The following is a 20,300-nucleotide window of genomic DNA, read 5'->3' as shown; positions in this document are numbered from 1 at the left end:
GTTCTAGATCGCTGACCATGGGCGGGACTTCCTAGCGAGTTTAGCATTGCGGCCTCTGCTGAAGGGCACCTGTCTCATTCTGGTTTTACGGGGGTCGAGTGTTTAAGGTAAGTCTCAAGACCTTGAGAAAGAAGTTGGACCACTTACTTTGCTTTGAGCAGTTATAAGTAGAGTTAAGTTGTCTTTACAATGAATCTGTGATGTTGTACTGCTTAAGCCATTGATCTGAAACTAATAAACTACCTAGCAAGCTAACCTAGCAAGCTAACGTTAACTGACTACAGAGTCTGCATTACTCGCTAAAATGTCTCGTATTAATGCATTTGAATTGCAGCGTTGTTTAACCAGAAGCAGAACCTGGCATTCTAGGTGTTCATGCGAAGACATGTCCTTCACGTCGGTCATATTTTAATGACGTACCATGTTGGGCTAGCAACTATAAAGGCTGTAATGTCTCTTATGTAACTATGCTGGTACTAATTTTAAGTAGCTAATTTACCGATAGGTTTTTTTTTTGTTGTGCATCAGAGTAGTAGTTGCAAACGTGCTTGAGCTCCCTTCTCAAGTAACACCCATAAAGTCTACCTAGTACTAGGAATTAATTTATTTTAGCTATAGTTTCTGTTAGGACCTTGATTATTTCTGAATTCACCTCTCTCTACATTTACAGAAAATGATAATATAGCGTGTCGTGTCATGCCTTCTCTGATCAATAGCTCCCAACCAAATCACGACCATAAAATGTACCTAAAATATTAAATAGAGACATGATTTTCTTACAAAGTGAGGTAATCATTTGGGAGAACTTGTTCTTTCAGCAAGAGTGAAAAGGGAGTTTTAGACGATGGTAGTGAGATGGTTGCGTTAACAGAAAGACAGGTGGGCAACCTGGAAGTGGCAGTGTTAAAGATGTTAAAATTTCCATTAGGCGTAACCAGGATGGACGGAATTAGAAATTATTATATATCTGAGGGACAGCTCAGGTCGAACGCTTTGAATACAAAGTTCAAGAGGCGAGGATAGGATGGTTTGAGTCTAGAGAAGAGGTTGGTTAAATTTGGAATAAGATGCTGGAGCTGCCAGACAGGAGGAAAAGAGGAAGATCACAGAGAAGATTCACAGATGTAGTGAAGGAGGCTATGCAGAGGGTTGGTGTGACAGTCGAGGATGTTAGGGATAGGGTGAGACGGAGGCAGGTGATGCACAGTGGCAACCCCTAAAGGGAGCAACTGGAAGATGTTATTTTTCTGTACAGTCAATATATCTGCTTATCATATAGTATACTAATTATTTATTTGCCATTTTTCTTGTGTAGGACCATCTGATATCCATCATGGCAGGACATGACGCTGGAACCCAGCACCAGTTCACTGGAATTGCCAAGTACTTCAATTCATACACAATCACAGGAAGGAGGAATGTGAGTTGTGTATATAAACTGCTTAATTGTATAGCTGTTTAAAAGCAAGAAGCTCTACGTCCCTGCTGCTGTCATACTTTATCATACTGCATTGCTCACAGCATTTATATACTTCTCCCCCCCCCCCCCCTTTTTTTTTTTTAGTGTGTTTTGGCCACATATGCTAGCCTAGCAGCCATCGCCCTTTTCTTCAAATTGAAGCCTAAGAAAAAGCCTGCTGTCACAGAAAAGTGATTATGTAAGTATGTTAGTCTTTCTGCTTTTCAGTGTTTACAGTCTGTAGGCAAGCAACAAGATTTGGGGGACAGAAATCCACCAGCTTTCCAAGTACTATGGTCAAGTCAGATTTTAGCAGAACGTTACTGTTGTGTCTATCCATTTGTCATTAGGTGATTTCTTTTAAATATATCTGATTTTCAAACTGCGATAGTAACTCTTCATTACTCCCTGCTAAACCAAAACATTGATGAAATTCTGATTGTTAGCTTTAATTATGTTTTATTACACAAAATTTTATTCTGCTCTTAATGGTAGAATTTATAACCCATATTTATTTGGGAATATGGAGCTGTAGTGAAGGAGGATATGCAGGGGGTTGGTGTGACAGAGGATGCTAGGGTGGGGAGAGATGGAGGCTGATAATCCACTGTGGTGACGCCTGAAGGGAGCAGCTGAAAGAACAGTTATGATCCATATTTATCACCCATGCTTATTCTGCTTATCTATTACTACACTTGCATGTTTGCACTAAATGTGTATTTTGTCTGTGGTATGCAAACAATGTTTTAAAAAAACTCATCTCTTGCTCGTTTTGAAAACTATTGGGGAAGCAACTGTGGCTTGCATGGCAAAGCAGGTCGTTTACTCTGCCACGTGTGAAAGTGTTCTTTGGCACCATGTTGTAGTTATTCAGTTGAATTGATTGACTCTCTTTTGTCCTTACAGGCTTCCATTTGCCCATCATTTCCAACAGCTTGAAATGGAAAGAGCAGCTGGACATGCTTGTAATGAAATTTGAGTGTTTGGTTTTCCAATGTTAACAATAAAAACATCTATGCCCAAAACATAGAAAACACTTTTCTTTATTTACAGTGTGCACCAGTATAAAAGACTATAGTACAGAAATGTCAGCCATGTATTCAGTAAGGCTGTACTCAACACAACGACTTAAACATACAGTCCTCTGTTTGGCTCTCATAGTTGGCTAACCGAATTTGTTATGCTAGCCAAATGTAAACTGATAGTTATTTTCACTGTGCCATAACCTTCCTCAGTTACTTGTGGCAGTCAAAGTTTTGCATAATTTCTAGCTTCCATTGATTATGTTCTCAGGGGGAAATAGTCTCAAGGATTGAAGGCTCCAGCAGCCAGAAGCAGGTTCCTCCGGGTGAAGTGAAGGTGTATAACAGGTGTTGATTTAGTCGTGTAGGTGCCTAGCAGAAGCTCCTGGGAGTTATCTTGTAAATGGATGTGTCCCGTAGCTGCCGTGAAGTCATCTGTTTCCAAGTCATCGAATGCTTTCATTGCATCCCACAGGCGAACCGTGTTGTCCATAGAACCTAGAAAACATTACACTTTGTCACTCCGGCTATAGTGCATTTTTGAGCCGTGATCATGTCATATAATTGTTGTTTGAGGTTAATCGCTTGAAGGAAAAATATAAAGAAACTTGGAACACTCACCAGAAGCAAGGATTTCACCATCCCTGCTGAACCTGAGGGAATAGATGGTATCTGTGTGGCCCTTGAGCTCTCCCACCATCAATCCATGGCCAATGTCCCACAGGAGGACTCTGCCATCAGTGGCCCCTGATGCCAAAAACTTCCCATTGGGGGAAAAAGCAAGTGAATGAATGGGACCCTGGAAGATGACATTAAAATATTAGACTCAGATGTTTAAACAGCATTTACTATTTCTAACTGTGCTGCACTATACATCATTACATGAACAATTATGCACATTTCAAAATAATGTGACTAAAATGACATTTTCTAAATGATGTCTGTTGAACTCTAACCTTATGACCAGTGAAGATGCGCACACAGTTTCCACTTAGGACATCCCACACGCGGATGGTACGGTCAGATGATCCTGTGGCCACATAATTGGAGTTTGGGTGAAAACGAGTGCAAGTGATGTCAGCCAGGTGACCAGAAAATATCCGCAGAGGCTGGTAGTGATCTGTCGCCCAGAGTCTGTTTAAAAAAAAAAAAAAAAAAAAGAGCAGAAGGTGGACCAATGAAAAGCACCTGTAGAAGGAGCCAATGTGGATCAACAACAACATGATGCTCCAATATGCTATCACACAATGACAAAACAAGGTCTGAAGTTTCTTACCGGGCTACCCTGTCATGTCCTCCAGACACAAAATAGTAGCCATAGGGGGAAAACTGTGTGTCCCACACTGGGTAGTTGTGCCCTTTGTAGGCCACCAAACAGGTAAACGTTAGGAGACTCCATAACCTCACTGTACCATCTTCTGAACTGGACAACAGATAGTTTCTGAAAAGAGAAAAACATTTTCATGACATATACAGCTTGACCTGTTGTATAAATAAATAGTGTAATTTTTAAAGGATTTAACAAAAAACATGTAATCTCCATTATCGTCAGGTGGACGAGTGGCTCTACCTGTCCGGGCTGAAGCTGATGCCATACACTGGTCCACCGTGTCCATACATTATCTTTGATTCGCTGGCCGTCTTCTCATCCATGATCCTTTCCAGCACATCGTCTGACTCTTTGTCAATCAAGTTCAAGTCTTGAAAGAAAATAGGAAAAAATTCAAGGGCAATGTTTTAGAAAAGTAAAGATGTTGTCAGTATAAAATAGTGTACCTGCTGCAGACTTGACTTTGCGGAGCTTTTTCGGTGTGACACTCCACACTCGTACTGTGGAGTCAGCAAAGCCTCCTGCGATCAGGCTGGAGTCATCAGTGAAGTCCACTGCAGTCAGACCCTTAAGAAAATAAATACAGTTAATTTATGTCATAGTTTTCACTGCCTCAATGCACAATCATTAGAGGTATGACAATTCTGAAACTACGACCGATATCATATCCAAACATCCACAATCAGAACCCAATCCTACATATTTCCCTACACCGGAAACATAGAAATATGTCAGAATAATGAGGGTTTTTTTGTTTTTTAAATTCATCACTCATGAACAAGTCTCCAGGTGTGGGATAAAATTATTTTTCCCTGTTTTTATTTGTCCCCTCTATAGGAAAACATAAGTCAACTGAAACTATGGCCAAAAAAATAGGTATTGACTAACCATCATTTTGGAGAACTGCTGCTCCTCTGGCAAACAAATGAAATGCATCATAAAGCTTTACCTGGTATGCATTGAGAAAAGTGTAGAAGCAGACAGAGGGGAGGTTATCTGGTCCTAGACGAATCCTTTTCGTGGCCTCCTTCATGTACATGATCTTGTCCAGCTTGTCTGAGTCTTTGAGTTCTGGCAGGGGTATCCTAAATAAGACACATTTTATCAGACTTCTTTCTGAGTTGATTCAAAAAGCATGACTTTGACATTCAAAATATATCTGACCAAGAAGATTAGATTAGCCTCTACAGTAGTGTGCAACAAACACACAGTACAGTACTGTGTAAACAATCCCTACCTATTCTGTGAAGGAGCATTTGGATCCTGCTTTTTGCTCTTGGAGCCCATGCTGTCCTTTTTTGGCTTCTTCTTCTTGGGTTTACCCTCCTCATTCTCTGCCTCCTCATCCTCATCATCAAGGGGCAGCTCAATTTCTGGTTCCTTCAGCAATCCATAGTAAACCTTCACATGGTGAGTGACAAACGAACAAGGACATGTCATTTCAAAAGTTTTGGTATATAAGTGTAAAGAAACATGGAAAGAAGACAGAAGTAATTGCTCAAACTGGTGGCAGATACATGTGAGGCTATCTTAATTTTAAAAAGCTACTGGATGCCCTCAGTATAGGGTCAAGGGTTCAAAATTCAAGTTGTCAAACGTCCAAATGTGTGGTGTATAAATCCAACCTTAGTTTTATTGGCTTCACGCTTGGCCTCTCCTGCCAAGCTGCCAGACATTGCATCTATCTGGCTCTTGCTGCGTGGCATGCCATCAAAGATATCAATGTAGAGGTGCTCTTGGATAATATTCCAGATCTGGTTGTTCTGACGCTCCTGCAGGTGTCTCTTCAGCAGCTGATAGGAGTCGCGGGAGATACGCAGGACAAACTTGCTGGTGCGGAAGTCCAATAAAGTCTCGTTGCCTCTCATGTGCTCCTTCTTGGTCAAGCCAGATAAAACGCGCAAATCCTCTTCATAGTAGCACTCCTGGTCCCCACTGAACCTGAGAGGGAGGTGAACATAAAGAAATGAAGTTATTAAGGTGCACGGAAAATGAAGTGTGGTTGATATTTGGAATAATGTACAATTAGACTCACTTTTCAAAGAAGGCCTTAGCCTCACTTTCATGGTTGTTGTACACCAGCTCCAGATACATGTGGACAAAAAGTGGGTAGAAGACCTGGGACAGTTCAGCTCTGTGACAGTCCAATACTGTTTCTATGAACTTCTTGAGGTCACTGTAGTAGACCTCATAAAGAGTTGGATCTCCCTGCTGGCTGTAAGCTGACAGTACCACACTGACATCTGGCTGGTCCTCTGCAACTGCTGATAAAAAAGTCCCAATAAGATGGGTTGTATTAGCAGTGTGTTGGTTTTATCCACGTGGGAAAAATACTTTTTAAGATTACCTAAACTGTCAATGTAACTACAAAGTAAATACATAAATAAAACTTATTTTTTTTTACTAACAATGCACCACCACTGCTCCAAGGTCAATGATCCCGCTTTATACTGGTGATTGCTTTTTAACTGACTGATAATATTAAAACATTAAAAATCCATCCTCCTTTTGTCCTGTGTCATCTAACTAGTCGCCCAAATAGAATGTCTTGCATGATTTTTGCATTCCATATCCTAAAGCTTTGCACATTTTATTCCAGAAGCCCTTTATTTTTTGGCAAGACCAAAATACATGTGCATAATCTACATCAATTTGTCCACACAGTCTCCACCATGCAGCATTCCTCCAAGTTTTTGGAGTTTAAAACAACAACAACAACAAAACAGATCATGATAAATTCATGTTATATTCTCTCTATATCCTGGAGTTAGTGGCCATGCAATGTGTTTTAAAAATTAAAGTTATTTGTCTTTAATATACAGAAAGGAGGTCTTTCTGCATGACCTTAAATCTCTGTACAAAGCAGAGATTTCTCTGCATTTTCTTCTGAAATACCTCAATAATCTCATTTTATTTTAGCAGTTTTAACCTCCTTCTCATAATAATACCTTACTTATCTTAGGTATCAAAATTCTTCATGTTAAGTAATTCAATTTTTTCCTTCAGTCTTTCAAAACCCAACATATTTTTCCCCCTTAAACAATGTGCATATTGCTGCAATGCCTTTATTTGCCCAGTGCTTGAACTTTCTATCATGAAAGCCAGGTATAAATCTCGAGTTCGATGCGAACCACCATAAAAATTCCCTGTTTCCAAACTTTTCGATTTTGCAGTGTATCGATCCAAGTCACCAATATATCAAAGGTCTGATTTGTGCTGTTAATTACACTTTGATGCTTGGTAAAGCTAAACCTCCTTTTTCTTTAGAGAACTGCAGAGTTTGTATCTGACCCTGGGTTTCTTTCCACCGCATATAAACTCAAGTTTGCCTCTTTTTTTAACTTGAAAGGGTATAATCAGTTAATAACAATATATCTAGCTGTTTTACTTTCTATTTGCAATTAGACTTTCAACATCCTACACAGCATATGATTACTGGTATCATCACATTAAAAACACATTATCACTGCAATCGCTTCACTGAATGAACACGAAATAACCCTGCCGTAAAACGTAAGGCTATATAAACTTCGAATATGTTAGTACTCGAAGTGTAGTATAAAAGTGCTTAACTCTTAGCGCTCTGAGCATTTTTCCTAACTGATACCACTATATTAGGCTGTTGTGTCAAACTCGTGGTTGATCAGGAGATGTTTGTTAAGTGTTTCATACATAAAAGCGGCAGCCGACTGTACTGTACCTTTCGTTGGCGCCTGGGCTCCGGCGGAGGATGATCCGGTAACTCGGCTGAGAAGAGAGCTCGCATCCCCGCCTTCTAAGTCCACAATACCGGCAGCACCTCCCGATCCTGCCCCGGCCGATTCAGTCGCCTTCGGGTCCAGTGAATTTTCCGGTAATCCCGCCTCACGGCGCAAAATCTCGACGGACTCTGTGAGTTTGTTCTTTTTGAGGAATTGCAGGACTGCCAGCAATGTCTGCTGGTCCTCCGGGGTAACCGCGGCTGTTTGTTTGTTGCTTCCAGTCGAAGAGCTGGAGCCGGGAGACGCAGAGAGCACTCTACCATCGTTAGCATTGTTATTTCCAAAGCCATCGGTTGATGGTTCTGTTTTAATGTCTGTTTTTATGTCAGCGTCGCCCATACCACCTTGTACGGCCGCCATTTTCAGAATGAATTGCGCATGTGCGACGTAAATCAACGGAAAACACCAACCGTACAAGACCAAGACATATGATTGGTTCTTACCAGTGAGCGTGGTGTTACAGAAGTCCCGCCCTTCGAATGAGTATGGTAGTGTAGCGGTTTACGCATTAGGGAGCGGAAGGTCGCCGGTTCGATTCCAGCCCGAGATGAAAAACTGTTTTGAGGTTTGCGTTTGGAAGGGCAGCTGACGTCAAAAGTCTGCCGAATCAAACATATGGAATTACCTGCTGTGACACCGCCCACTTCATAACCTGATGCTATAATGCTATAATAATAGTCAAGTCAAGTCAAGCTTTATTGTCACTTCAGCCATATACAGTTTGTACACAGTGAGGCGAGACAGCGTTCCTCCAGGGCCAAGGTGCTACATGCAACATAAATTTACAACATAAATTAACAGAAAATCACTAAACTAGCTAACTAGAGACAGGACAGACTGTCCTAACATAAATTACAACATAAATTAACAAAAACTAACCATCTAACTAAAACTAACTATCTAACTAGGTAGGTAATGCAAAGGAAACCGTAAACATACTTGGTAGGTAGGTAGTGCAGGAACAGTAAACATAAAAATATTGTGCAAAAAGAGCATTTACAGGTTGATGTGTAAGTCCAGTCTCAATGCTTTGAGGTAGTTGAGTTGAGCTGAGTGTGTGTGTGTGTGTGTGTGTGTTTATCAGTCCAGTATATTATTTATAATAATATAAATATCTAATTGTACCCCAGCATAAAGACTGCATTCACAAGTGCATAGGTTTCACCAGAGAAACGTTTTGTTTATAGAGTGACAAAATAATCAGTACTTTGCCAAAGACGTATCTATACCTATCTATCTTAATAATATTATATATATATATATATATATATATATATATATATAACACTAATGATCTATATATTGTTTTATAAGAACAGCAGTCCAAATTTCAAAGACACTAAATTGATTGTAATTTATATCAAAGACAAGCATTTGATCCCCACATGAAAACCTAGAAAAAATAAGGTTGTGCATGATTTAATCTTACAATCCAATTTATATCATTTTTTACCAGTTGGTGGCACTTTGTTCCCACACAACAGCTGGCCAGCATCCCAGCCACCTCCTTGGACAATGTGTTGCTGCTATGAATACAATCTGGCATTTTTTTAAATCTATAAAACATTGGTGAATGAAAACAAAAAGAAAATTACTTTATCTTACTTTACTTTACTTCTATCTTTACATTACTTTACATTATCTTATGGTCCATCTGCCTCTTTCAGTGACATACAATATTTTATGAGTCTTCAGAAAATGTGTGACACAGTAAGATGAGGTATAAGTAGCATTTTCATAATAAGTGACAACTTGTACCACTGAGGAAACACAAGAAGGACAGTAACTGTGTACGAGTATGAGTGGTGTTTACTTTGCATTCTGCTGAGTCTGAATTTTTGTCCATAGAAGACAGCACACCTTGCTTCAGCGAACAGTCTGTCAAATGCATTCATGTACAGCTGACTGTGCATCTTTTGAGGCAGTTAATTTGTTTTTATTTCAAGGAGCCTGTCAGTAAAAAATTATAGCTTGATCTTGTTTCATTGTGTCTCTGCTGGAAATCAGAAAAATCTGGATTTGTTTTTTTTTTTGTTTTTATTTGACCCCACCCTCAAGTGTAATACATGTACTGTAAATACAATAATACTGAGTTCTAACAAAAATTAACACAAACATATACTTGCAGTCTATTATTGAGTATAGCTCCGGCTGTAACTGATCTCCACTTTATAAACCTGGTTAATGCATTCTCGACATTAAGACTCTGATAACTCAGCAGCAGGTTCAGCACGCAGGCTTCAGTCGATTTTAAAGACTGGGACAAAAGAAGGGTTCACGGCACAAGAAGCGTTGTATAACACTGCGGCTATGTTGCTCCTCGTGGAGGAGAGATGGGGGTGGGGTTGGCTGGTGAAAGTGGGAGACATACATGTGAACACCAGCAGCTCAGGGTGTGGTCATCAGCGCAGGGCCATTGTAAAGCTGCTAATTAGAGAGAAAATCCATTCCTTTCTGTGGTGTAAAGATAACAATAACATTACTTTGTACGGCTGACATATTTCTGTTTTCATTTTCACTTTAAAACACATGTCAGACTAAAGGTTTTTGATCTGTAAGTGACTCCTTCATATAGCAAGTTACAAAGCGCCTGCCTGATTACTTATGCGCAACCATATGGCTTGAATTTCCAGTGCCTGCATGTCTATAAAGGAAACAGCGGCATGTGCTTTTGTACTTGTATTAAATCCCTACAGTTTGTGGTTGTGCGTTTTATCTTTTGTTTGTTTGTTTTTTGAAATGACAGAATAATAGTTCTACTAGGATAACTGTGAGATGACAGAAAATTAAATTAGGATTTGTAAAAAGTAATAAAGAGAGAAATCTTCTCTAGCTGTTTTGATACTTCATTATTCTTTACAAATGTTGACACTGATGCGATTACATGAGACTAATTCGTGTAAAAGTGCCTATTTTTATATACTAACATTGTTATTTTTATGCTCACACAATAAAGCATAACAGAAATTTTCTTCACAATGAGAGCTGTTTTACTGCAAAAAAAAAATGCATTTATATTGCATTTGTCTACGCTTTCTGTTATTTAGCCAAACATAATATGAATATCACAGGTTTAGTAGCGTTAGTCAGTTTCTAAGACTGTGTTTACTCATTTCATTTTTTTTCATGCTCAGTTCTAGTTTATTTTTGATAAGTTTCAGTGTTATTTTTATTTTCTGTTGTTTTAATAATGGCGTTATTTGTCAGATTGTAAGATTTAAGAAATTCAGAACAGTACTATCGTACAATACAGCAATACTAATGTTTGACATAGTCATGTAGGTATCCCTGTCTCAGTAAATAAGTGTACCAAAGCCTACTAGTTGTCAAAAATGTCCCATATGTTGTCATTTTAGTATAAATTTTTAAGTGCAAAATATCAACTAACGCTTTTTCACATCTAGCTCTAGTTTCTACCTCACAAAAATCACCTTGGTGAGGATATCTGAAACAGTTCTAAACAAAGAAGCTTCCTGTGTTTCCATTATTTTTCACGTGTCAGTGTTTCACAGCGTGATCGTTTTTGTGCCCCGCCCTGATCCACATGAACCTCGGTTCCCCAGTGCTGTCAGGCTAGCAAATGCAGCTGGGGATAGGAAGCCACTTGTTTTCTTGTCCACTTTTCCCTTTTTAAAATTTTATTTTAATGACTTAAATGACCACATTCGAGTAAAAAACCCACTTTTCAAGCCATTCGTTTGATTAAGTGGTCTTTTATTCATTTTATGTGAAGCTGCTCTAGAGCTCTTTGCAGTGATAATGAAATGGGTGAGTGAGGTGAAAAGAGACGCGTGTTCAGTCTCATCCTCTCTTCACACCTCAGTGATGACTTTGCTCAGTTCTCTCTCTCGCTTTCTCTCTCTCGCCATAGTGTGTGTGTGTGCTGTGTTGGTGTGTATGCTGGAGGACTCTTCCACCATCCCCAGTTTCTCTGTCACGAGGCAGCAGGGTGTGGCTTCCCCCAACAGAGACAGGTTTTCTGGAGCGAACACAGACCCTCAAAGAAAAAGCGACTGTTTCATGTGCTCTTTAAAGTCTGGTATTCGCACTGCTTTAGTGCCACGATATACTATTTGAATTAAAAAGCTTACAATAAAATCTAGTCAGTTGTAGCATTTAGCAATATTTATGCTGTATTTCATCATTATTTCAACTGCTCTGGTTTTCTCTACTTGCTATAAACCCTTACATTTCTATGGCACTAATAAGCGGAGTGCTGATACGACTGACATGCATCAGTGAGTTAAATTAAAAGGGTGTTGGAGTGTGTTTGCATGGTTACTGCACAGAAACAGAAGATGTGCCCTATGTTTATATAACCCAATAAAACTGGGGAGGGTGTTGGGGGGTGTTTGATGTGATAATTACAATTGGTGTCACCAGCAAATTCTGAAAAAAAATCTGCAGGTTTGCAGGTTCAGTGATGGTGTTAGCAGATGAAAGCTTCTGTCACATTTGATTTATATTAATTTATTCCAAAAAAAAAGATTTATGGCAAAGGTCATCATTAAAAAGGCATTCACTTTGCAGGGAAGTGTGTATGTGCATGTTCATGCGATGCAGTCCTGCAAGTGCAGAGAGGGGTGAGGCAGATTTCTAATCACTTTATTTCTTTTTTTTGTTAATGTTTCATTTCAGTGGATGTGTGTGGAGGATATCTGTTTCTTGAGATTTAGTTAAATGAATCCAACTACATGAACATTACTATTTATGCATAAATTATCCAAATGATGATGTAATTTTGGATTGATCACTGTTGTTTCACCTTGAATGTCCTTACAGCTAACACTTTGTGCTCCTGCTGTTTTCAGTGTTAAACCTTCCTTGATTTTTTTGACGAGTATTCTGCTGTCAGCTGGGGAGAGAGAGAGTGTGTGACTGAAAGGACATCTAATGATCACCTTTACTAAAAGAACCATTAGTTTTCTTCCGCTGACAAAAAACTGCCTTCCTGTCTTTGAGCAATAAACGGTCAAGAAACGGATTTAAATCCCCCACTGACATGCACGAGTAAATAATTCATGAGGTGTGACTCTCAGAAGAGGTGGAAAATACCCGAAGAGATGGAAAGGGAAAGAGAAAGAGAGAGAGAGCGAAAGAGAGAGTAAGGGAGGGATGAAAGGAGAAAGCAGAGAAGAGGAGGGTGGAGGTAGAAGCATGGTGTGTGGGATGGGGAGAGGGTCGGGAACCAAGAGGGGCGGGGCAGCACTTGGGGAGCGGTAACAACGCAGGAAAGATGGTAAAATGAGAGTCTGTACGGCTGAGAGAGGGTCGAGGGAAAAACATTACATCATCGTGAGTGTGAAAAGTGACATATACAGGTGACAGGCAGGTGCAGAATAAGGTGTGAAACATATGAAGTATAAAATGAAACTGAAGCAGGCTTGATACAGTAGGTATGAAGTAAGATGTCTTCTAGTAGCTATTGGCAACAGATAAGAACTTCATTTTTATCTGGTTTAATTACACAGATATGATACAAAACATAAAAAGCTGCAGTGTTTGATGGCCCTAATAAAAGGCTGATAAGTGCTAACTGAATATAGTTATTTGTCGCAATAACTAATCCCTCAGAAACACTTAAGTCTCCATTTGTGAAGACTGGATAAACATTGTTTTACACCCAGTGTGCAACAAGCTTTGAGATGGCTACACATGCACCACATTAGGTAGCTAACAATTGCCCTGAAATCCATCTTTTTGTCAGAGTAATGCCTTCAAAGCACCTACTAGCCTGTCATTCCTTGTCTGGCAGAGGCCCTTAATTTATTTGGCCTGTGTCAGGAAAGTTTGTGTGTGCGTGCGTGAATGCACCGTGGACCTTTTGCCTATCCAAGCGGAATAATGGGTGTGATTGCAGAGATGTGGCGCTAGAGATCTCCATTTCGGGGAAAGGAAATGTGGGGAGTCTGCATTATTCAGTACTGACCTAACTGGAGAGCTGGATTCTGCACGCAGACATCAGCTTTGCTGGTCTTACAGCTTAGCTGGCGTTTTGGATATATGCTTTATTGTCTTGTAGTGTTGTTTCTGGTTTTTGTGTAGATAAATCCCAATAACAGGGTTAATTTAGCAATAGCTTGATGTTTAACATTAAAAAAAACATGCGGTAAAAGTGAATAAATATATTTCCCAAAATGCTCAACTATACTTTTAAGATAGTTTCACTTATTAATGACGTGCTGAATGTAAAGTTAAAAGTTTTAGAAAAGCTTTCCAACATTTTGTATATGACCTGCCACTGTATGTCAGATGTAACTGCAGCCAGTCACAGCTGAAATCTGATAAAGCAAAATTTTATAAAGAAAGTCAGATGGAAACAGGAAGTCTAATGAAGTTTTCAAGTCTTAACAAATTCTTTTCCAGACTATTTAGAAGTGATTTTATTTGGAAGTAAAACAAAGTCTGACGTTGCTCTGTAACTTATGATTTAGAATGTTTTATTTTCCAATCAGTGGAAAGAGAACATGTTTATCCTTGGGCTTCTAATACCACATGATACAATTATGGCCAAAATCAGTATCATAATGACTTTGATCAGTGTTGAGATCCCTTTTTTTCATGAATATTCATTGAGTTTTAGTGAAAAAATGTAAGCACAAAATGCATTCCCATTCATGTTGTGCAACATTCCTGTTAATGCACAAATCCACGCAGTGAAATAAAGTTCCCCTAAATTCAATGCATGTAGAAGAAAATTAACAAATATTTAAATAAAACAATGTACCAAAACTTTACACAAAATGTAATCAACAGGGTGCTTTCACCTTTATATTGTGCTGTTTTCTTGTTAACTAAAACATCTTTTCAGACAAACAAGGTGCATGTCCTTGAATCATGATATAGTCTTTTTGCTCAAAGAGCATTTGCTTGTTTTAGTATTTTTTAATCATAGTTGTGATTAATCATGTTCATTTAGGTGTGGGAAGCCAAAATTGTGACTGACATTAAAATTCACTTAATTTTGCAGCCCCGCTATGTCTACTAATCACTGTCATCATTATCGTTCTCACCATCCGAGCATGTTAGTAATTATCACATTGTCATCTAGTGGCTGAGATTTCAGCTAAACAGTTAAACAACCTGATTTTTGTTTAACTGGATAAAAAATTCTTTCTGTGTTTTGTACATAAAGTTGTCATCCACAATATTCTTGTAACAGGAAAGTTTGGACATTCACTGGATATGAAGCACACGAACCAGTGATTTTCCAAAATGCTTGTAGTCCTATTGTTAAACTAGACAACTATTAAAAATTTGTTATATTTTATACTAGCAAGCCCAAAGTCAGTCCAACTTTTTTTAATGCAGTGGCATTGAGGCACTTATTTTCTGCAAAATCTGATATCTTTGCATTGGTTTTGTTCTTAACTGAGCGTTCAGTTTCCATTAGCCAAGAAGTTAGCTAACTATCACTAGCAAAACAACAGAAGTGACCTAAATTTTGCTAACAGCAAACCTAACTTGATGATATATTTATTATATTGTATAAATTATTGAAGAAAACGCTTGAAACACTTACCATTAGTTCCACAGGAGGGTTTTATATAAGGAAGGGCATTTTGTCCCTTTTTCTTCACCCTGCAAAGCTATGACATCACAACATCATGAATGGTCGGTTACAATGTTGATCCTGCATTAACAATACTATGATGATGCAGAACAACACCAACGCGGGGATACTAGAAACACTGTTGTTGTCTGGTGGATATGGTACAAATGTTGGTCTCAGGACGACATCCACATGGTAAAATATGCATATGAACCATATGCCCAGTCTCACCTGGGGGGAGGTGCTTAGAACAGAGAGGAGAGAGCTGCAGGTGGAAGGCTCTTCTTTTTCTTTTTTTTCTTTTGCCTTTTCTAGATTTTTGTTCTTTTGGAACTTTACGCTTTAGTACAACCAGGATGCAGTTCTATAAATAGCACTGGAATTACAATAAAGTTGAATTATACATAAGATGTGCATTCCTGTCGGTGTGTGCCTGTAGCCACTGGATGCTGTTCAGGCTTAAGCAGAGATTATAATGCTTTGCTAGATAAAAAAGAAAAAAATGTGTGGAAAATGCAGTAATTATTGTCGATATCTTACCAAATAACATGTTGATTTCATATTTTAACATTTTCTTTCTTCTTCACAGCTCACCCTCTCTCTCCTTCCTGTTTCTCCTTGTTCCCTCCCACACATTTTCTGTCAGTAGAGGTCTAACTAGGTGCTTAAACAACCCCCTGCTCCAGGCACCTCACAACACGGTGCTGTACATTACAGTTTCTCCATCACTATAAATAACACAGGTTCTAATTAACCAGCACAACACAGTGAGGCAAAGAAATCGGTTCTATTAAAGCAGTTGATGATTCAAGTTGTTTTATACACTCTAAGCTGTATCTCTATATATCATAAAACATTACACATGATTGTCATTGTAATTAACTGATTTATGGCATTCTCACAGAATGAAAAGTCCTTTGTTCCGCAACCCAGACATTGCTTCTCCCTACAAAATTATCCCTCTTTGTGGTCCAGTGACTACATATAAAGATTATCACACACACACACACACACACACACACACACACACACACACACACACACACACACACACACACACACACACACACACACACACACACACACACAAACTGACACCATGAATGACAGGGTAAGATAAAGGGATGACTTCTAATTTGCTAAAGGTCACAGTCTTGGTACTTAGAGCACCTTTTGAGAAAAATACCAAATCAATAATTGCATTTGCTAAACAGCAACATACATTTTAAAGACAAATAGCTTGTATAATTTTATAATTTACTTATGTAATGTGCTTTTGAAAGTGCAAGGTGACTGTCTTCTGTTTTAAACTAAAGGTAAAGTAGCAGTTCATTTTTTGTGAGAGGGTATGTGCACTGATGCTAATGTGGATAACCAAAAAAGATGTGATACAGTAGCAGTGGTTGCCTTTCTATAGTTTCATATTTGTGAGAGGTACAGTATGCTCCATAACACCTGCTATGAGCCACATTGGCTGGGAATTTTCTCCTAGGACATTAAGGACAATAGAGCAGCTGATAAAGATCCCCTCCCGTATGGATAGCGAGCTTTAGTAAAGTCCTAAGATCTGTCAATAAGACATGAACTAAATCTCAAATTGCTCTGTAAGCCCAAGTGTTCTGGAGGACCTTGTTATTGTACTTTATCAGTTAATTTGCCATTTGACAGGATACATTGATTTTCATTCAGCTGTTTTTTTTTCTTGGCACAAGAGGACTGAGGTTGCTGTACAGTCAAGCTGTTGCCCTCATTTTCTCTCTAACTTAAGAACATATAAATATATAGAAAAATGGCATGGTGAAGAAAAGCCTTTATTCACCTTGAGGTGTGTCTGTATGTCTGTCTGAGACACAAAAGAGCAAATGGGGGAGGACCCAGTTTTCTTTTGTTACCACTATGCGATGTCACCAGGAGGGGAGGGTGGACAGGATGATGGGAATGTCCTTGGGGACTGGCCAACCTGTGCAAAACAAAACAATCGACAGATGCGGTGTTGCCGAAGCCCACACTGTAAAATTCACATGAAAAGACAGTAATAGCCAGATTTCATGCACAGGCTGGGTCAAACTCTCACACCTGAAGTTACAGACAATTTTTTTAAATACTAAACTGCTGAGTAAAAAAAAAGTCAATTAAGATGTCTTTTTATTGCTAAAAGACATTTGCATAAAGCTGCTTATCTCCAGTGGAATCGGAATCTACTCAGTTTCCATTTATGACAGGATTCAGATTAAGGGAGCAAATTATTCAGTGGAATTAACATGACATGTCTTTGCCAATAACAGGGCGTTTTCACACTCAGACAGCCTGTAATTATGCTGCTTGATGAAAAAAGACAGGCTCGCTGAGAACCAATTGGAGAGTCAATTAGGTTATTATCTCATACAGCATGTGAAGCTACAGTTCATGTAACATTCTGGCACAAAACAGCTTAACCCTGCAGACCTCTCTGGCCCCCTTAAAATATAGCTAAGAACCTTCAGCTTGAGGTTCTGGTGTTTCATTGGACCAATGCGTTCTTATCCCCGAGCGTAAAATGATGCCATTTTGTCAGATTCTGTACGTGTGTCTCTTCTTTACACACAAGGTGTCCTTTGGCACTGGAGCCTTAGCACATCAGCTGCAGCAGTACTGGCTGCAGAAGCATTATGACATTGCTCTGCTTTGATCATTGAGCTTTGAGCTGTTCATGTTGGACTAAAAAAATCTTGAACAGTTTCTTTTATTCAAATACAGGATGAAGATAAGGCCAAAACTGATTGAGCCAGTTTTAAAACCGAGAAAAACAACATATATTTGCACTGGCCAAATAACTACCCCGATATAGTTACAATAACTTTTAATTTTGTTTCACAGAGCTTTCATTCCTGTGCTAATTAAAAGTGTTTGCATGGCGTGTTAACAACTAAACAGACCTATCTGTGCTGCCAGGACGTGTAGTAACATTTATGCAAAGGTGCATAGGTCATGTGGTAGGGTATTAGGCCACCTCCAATGGACACACATGTGCTTCGGTGTAGCACCCTTTATATGCTCTCTATTTTAGGAATACTAAAAAAGGCCATTACACACAAAAATAAACATGCAAACCAATAAGTAAAGCAATAAACTGTAGATTCTTTCCAGAAATAGAATTTACAGTAGAACTGCTGTATTGGATTCCAGCATGTTCCTAATAAAGTGGTCTGTGTATGCATTTTCTCTCAGTCTACACACAATGAGACCACACAAGCCTCTAAACTGCTTTTTAATTAATAGCTCATGCTGCTCCATCGATTGTCTCACTAATTATGGGGCCATTGATTACTATAGGTCAGCTGCCTTTGTACACACACACGCACACTCCAGCACAACAACATATACAACACAAAGACACTTCTATGAATGCCTCCACACTACTTAGCCGGATGTTTTTGTGTCCACTTAATTGTGGCCGGCAAATATTTTAACAGATTACCAGTCAGAAGCATTGCCTGAATGAGTCCTGCATCTCAAGTCCCTCAGGCTGAGCATAAGCTGACATCTTTAAATATGGCCATGCCAAGATAATGGAATACTTTGGCTGTTTTCTATCCGATCAATAGTTGTTTATATGTGTACAGTGACACAGTATATCAGGGTCTGGGCAGACTGCCAGCAGGTGGGGAATGGCTTCAGTCAGCACTTTGGGAGATGTGGGATTGGGGGAGGAGGGAGGAGTACACACACACCAAGTACACACACACACACACATGGAAACCCATGCACACAGACTGTGGGCCTAGAGGCAGGGTACCTTGGGATTGCATGTATTTGTGAGGCTGATGAAGAGCAGCAGTATGGGTGGAGCCAAGAGCGCTGAAGTATTGGCGTTCAGTGCATTGTGAATTTGAAATCTATGATGGAGCTGCAACCTGCAACACGGCAGTGAGAATATGAGGCAGACAGACAAAGACAGGAAGAAAGATGCAAACATGCATACGATGCTCTTATTTTGATCAGTTGTACCTGAGTGTTTATGCCATCTAAATCCAGACACTGTTTAAAGTTTATTTTTTAACATGATTCATATGTATATTCCCAAGTTTCTATTAGGCTTTGCCTTCACAGCCTGGCTGCAGATAAAGATGCTCATGGTTCATAGATATTCAAACCTTTCATCAAAAATAAAGTAACTAACATGTCATAAATAAAATGTTTTTCTATACACATGCCCACTATAGAAAGACCCTTCGTTTCTTTTTTTATCATTCATAGCTGGTGCAGCCATATAGTATTTTTCACATCTGTCACACTGTCTGTGCAGCAGTGCCAACATTAATTGACTCAATGATCCAACAAAACATCTGTCCAGAGGTTTCTCTCACTCCACCGCTGTCAGTAAGGCAATGTCTTTGATTAATAACGACATTTGATTAATGAAAACAGCCATCGTCTTCCACTAACTGTCTCTGTTTTTATTAAGAGAGCAACCGCTCCGCTAACTTAAGCTAGCCATTTCATCTACGTGGAATGACAATGTTATAAAATCATAACACCGTGAAGCCATTCTTTGCTGCCTTCGTAATGATGAGATTTTGAATTATGTCTTGTAATCACACTGCACTCACCAGTGGCTAGCAGGTTAGAGTGAAAGACTCGGCAGCAGTCCATAAATCCATCTTTGCAGCCTTCAAGGTTGAAATAGCTTTTGCTGCTCAAATGGGCTTAGGAGACTAAGGTGATGACGCCAACTAACCACACATCACATGCAAAGACTAACCTGGGTGAGGGCTGACAGTATGTAACATTAAAAACTTGGTAAGCATGTCATGGCAAGCCCCCCTAAATGTTAAGATGAGAAGAAAACTAACAACATATTTACAGGAAATGTCTTTTTGTGTCAAACTGAAACAAAAATCTAACTCTGAGAGTCCTCTTATCATTGTGCAGAGAAAGTCTTTTGTTTTTTCCACTCCATTCACAACACTGTTTGCTCTACAGAGATTTAAAAGGGACCTAGCGGCATTAAAGGCAAAAGCTGAACAAATTTGCAAATATGCAAATTTCCTCTCAAGCTATACAGCGACAGCTCTGTAAGAGCCGACCGTGCTTCTCTTTAACGCTTGAAGAAACAGAAAAATTATGTTGTTTACTACTGAACTCAGCTACAGGAGAATGGAATATCGGACTAAACTGCTAATGAGATTTACACCTC

The 20,300-nt window shown here is 39.2% G+C and overlaps 2 protein-coding genes across 3 annotated transcripts; one reads left to right on the top strand and one right to left on the bottom strand.

Moving 5' to 3' along the window:
* On the top strand, window positions 1-2,484 carry atp5md (ATP synthase membrane subunit k). The gene is made up of 4 exons (XM_063476791.1): window positions 1-107; window positions 1,316-1,420; window positions 1,565-1,658; window positions 2,366-2,484. Exons 2-3 carry the CDS (start codon window positions 1,334-1,336, stop codon window positions 1,652-1,654), a joined length of 177 nt encoding a protein of 58 aa, XP_063332861.1. The 5' UTR covers window positions 1-107; window positions 1,316-1,333; the 3' UTR covers window positions 1,655-1,658; window positions 2,366-2,484.
* On the bottom strand, window positions 2,485-7,932 carry taf5 (TAF5 RNA polymerase II, TATA box binding protein (TBP)-associated factor). Of its 2 annotated transcripts, none has more exons than XM_063476782.1 (11): window positions 7,512-7,932; window positions 5,847-6,075; window positions 5,437-5,752; window positions 5,049-5,212; window positions 4,761-4,896; window positions 4,258-4,378; window positions 4,052-4,181; window positions 3,758-3,922; window positions 3,438-3,615; window positions 3,103-3,280; window positions 2,485-2,979 (listed from the first exon to the last, which is right to left on the bottom strand). In XM_063476782.1, exons 1-11 carry the CDS (start codon window positions 7,930-7,932, stop codon window positions 2,765-2,767), a joined length of 2,253 nt encoding a protein of 750 aa, XP_063332852.1. In that variant the 3' UTR covers window positions 2,485-2,764. The 2 variants fall into 2 exon arrangements, with proteins under 2 accessions (XP_063332852.1, XP_063332853.1); XM_063476783.1 differs by having other exon boundaries at window positions 5,847-6,072.
* Window positions 7,933-20,300: the final 12,368 nt, after the last annotated feature.

This window comes from Pelmatolapia mariae, linkage group LG6 (genome assembly GCF_036321145.2).
Source record: "Pelmatolapia mariae isolate MD_Pm_ZW linkage group LG6, Pm_UMD_F_2, whole genome shotgun sequence".
Taxonomy (NCBI): Eukaryota; Metazoa; Chordata; class Actinopteri; order Cichliformes; family Cichlidae; genus Pelmatolapia; species Pelmatolapia mariae.
This window is presented reverse-complemented; position numbering and strand designations above follow the sequence as displayed.

Excerpts from the sequence above, each read along its gene's own strand:
- atp5md (XM_063476791.1), top strand. The coding sequence starts at position 1,334 with ATGGCAGGACATGACGCTGGAACCCAGCACCAGTTCACTGGAATTGCC. Across the intron at positions 1,421-1,564 it reads CAATCACAGGAAGGAGGAAT|TGTGTTTTGGCCACATATGC; the intron begins GTGAGTTGTGTA and ends TTTTTTTTTTAG.
- taf5 (XM_063476782.1), bottom strand. The coding sequence starts at position 7,932 with ATGGCGGCCGTACAAGGTGGTATGGGCGACGCTGACATAAAAACAGAC. Across the intron at positions 5,753-5,846 it reads GCTAAGGCCTTCTTTGAAAA|GTTCAGTGGGGACCAGGAGT; the intron begins GTGAGTCTAATT and ends CCTCCCTCTCAG. Across the intron at positions 2,980-3,102 it reads TGGTGAAATCCTTGCTTCTG|GTTCTATGGACAACACGGTT; the intron begins GTGAGTGTTCCA and ends AATGTTTTCTAG.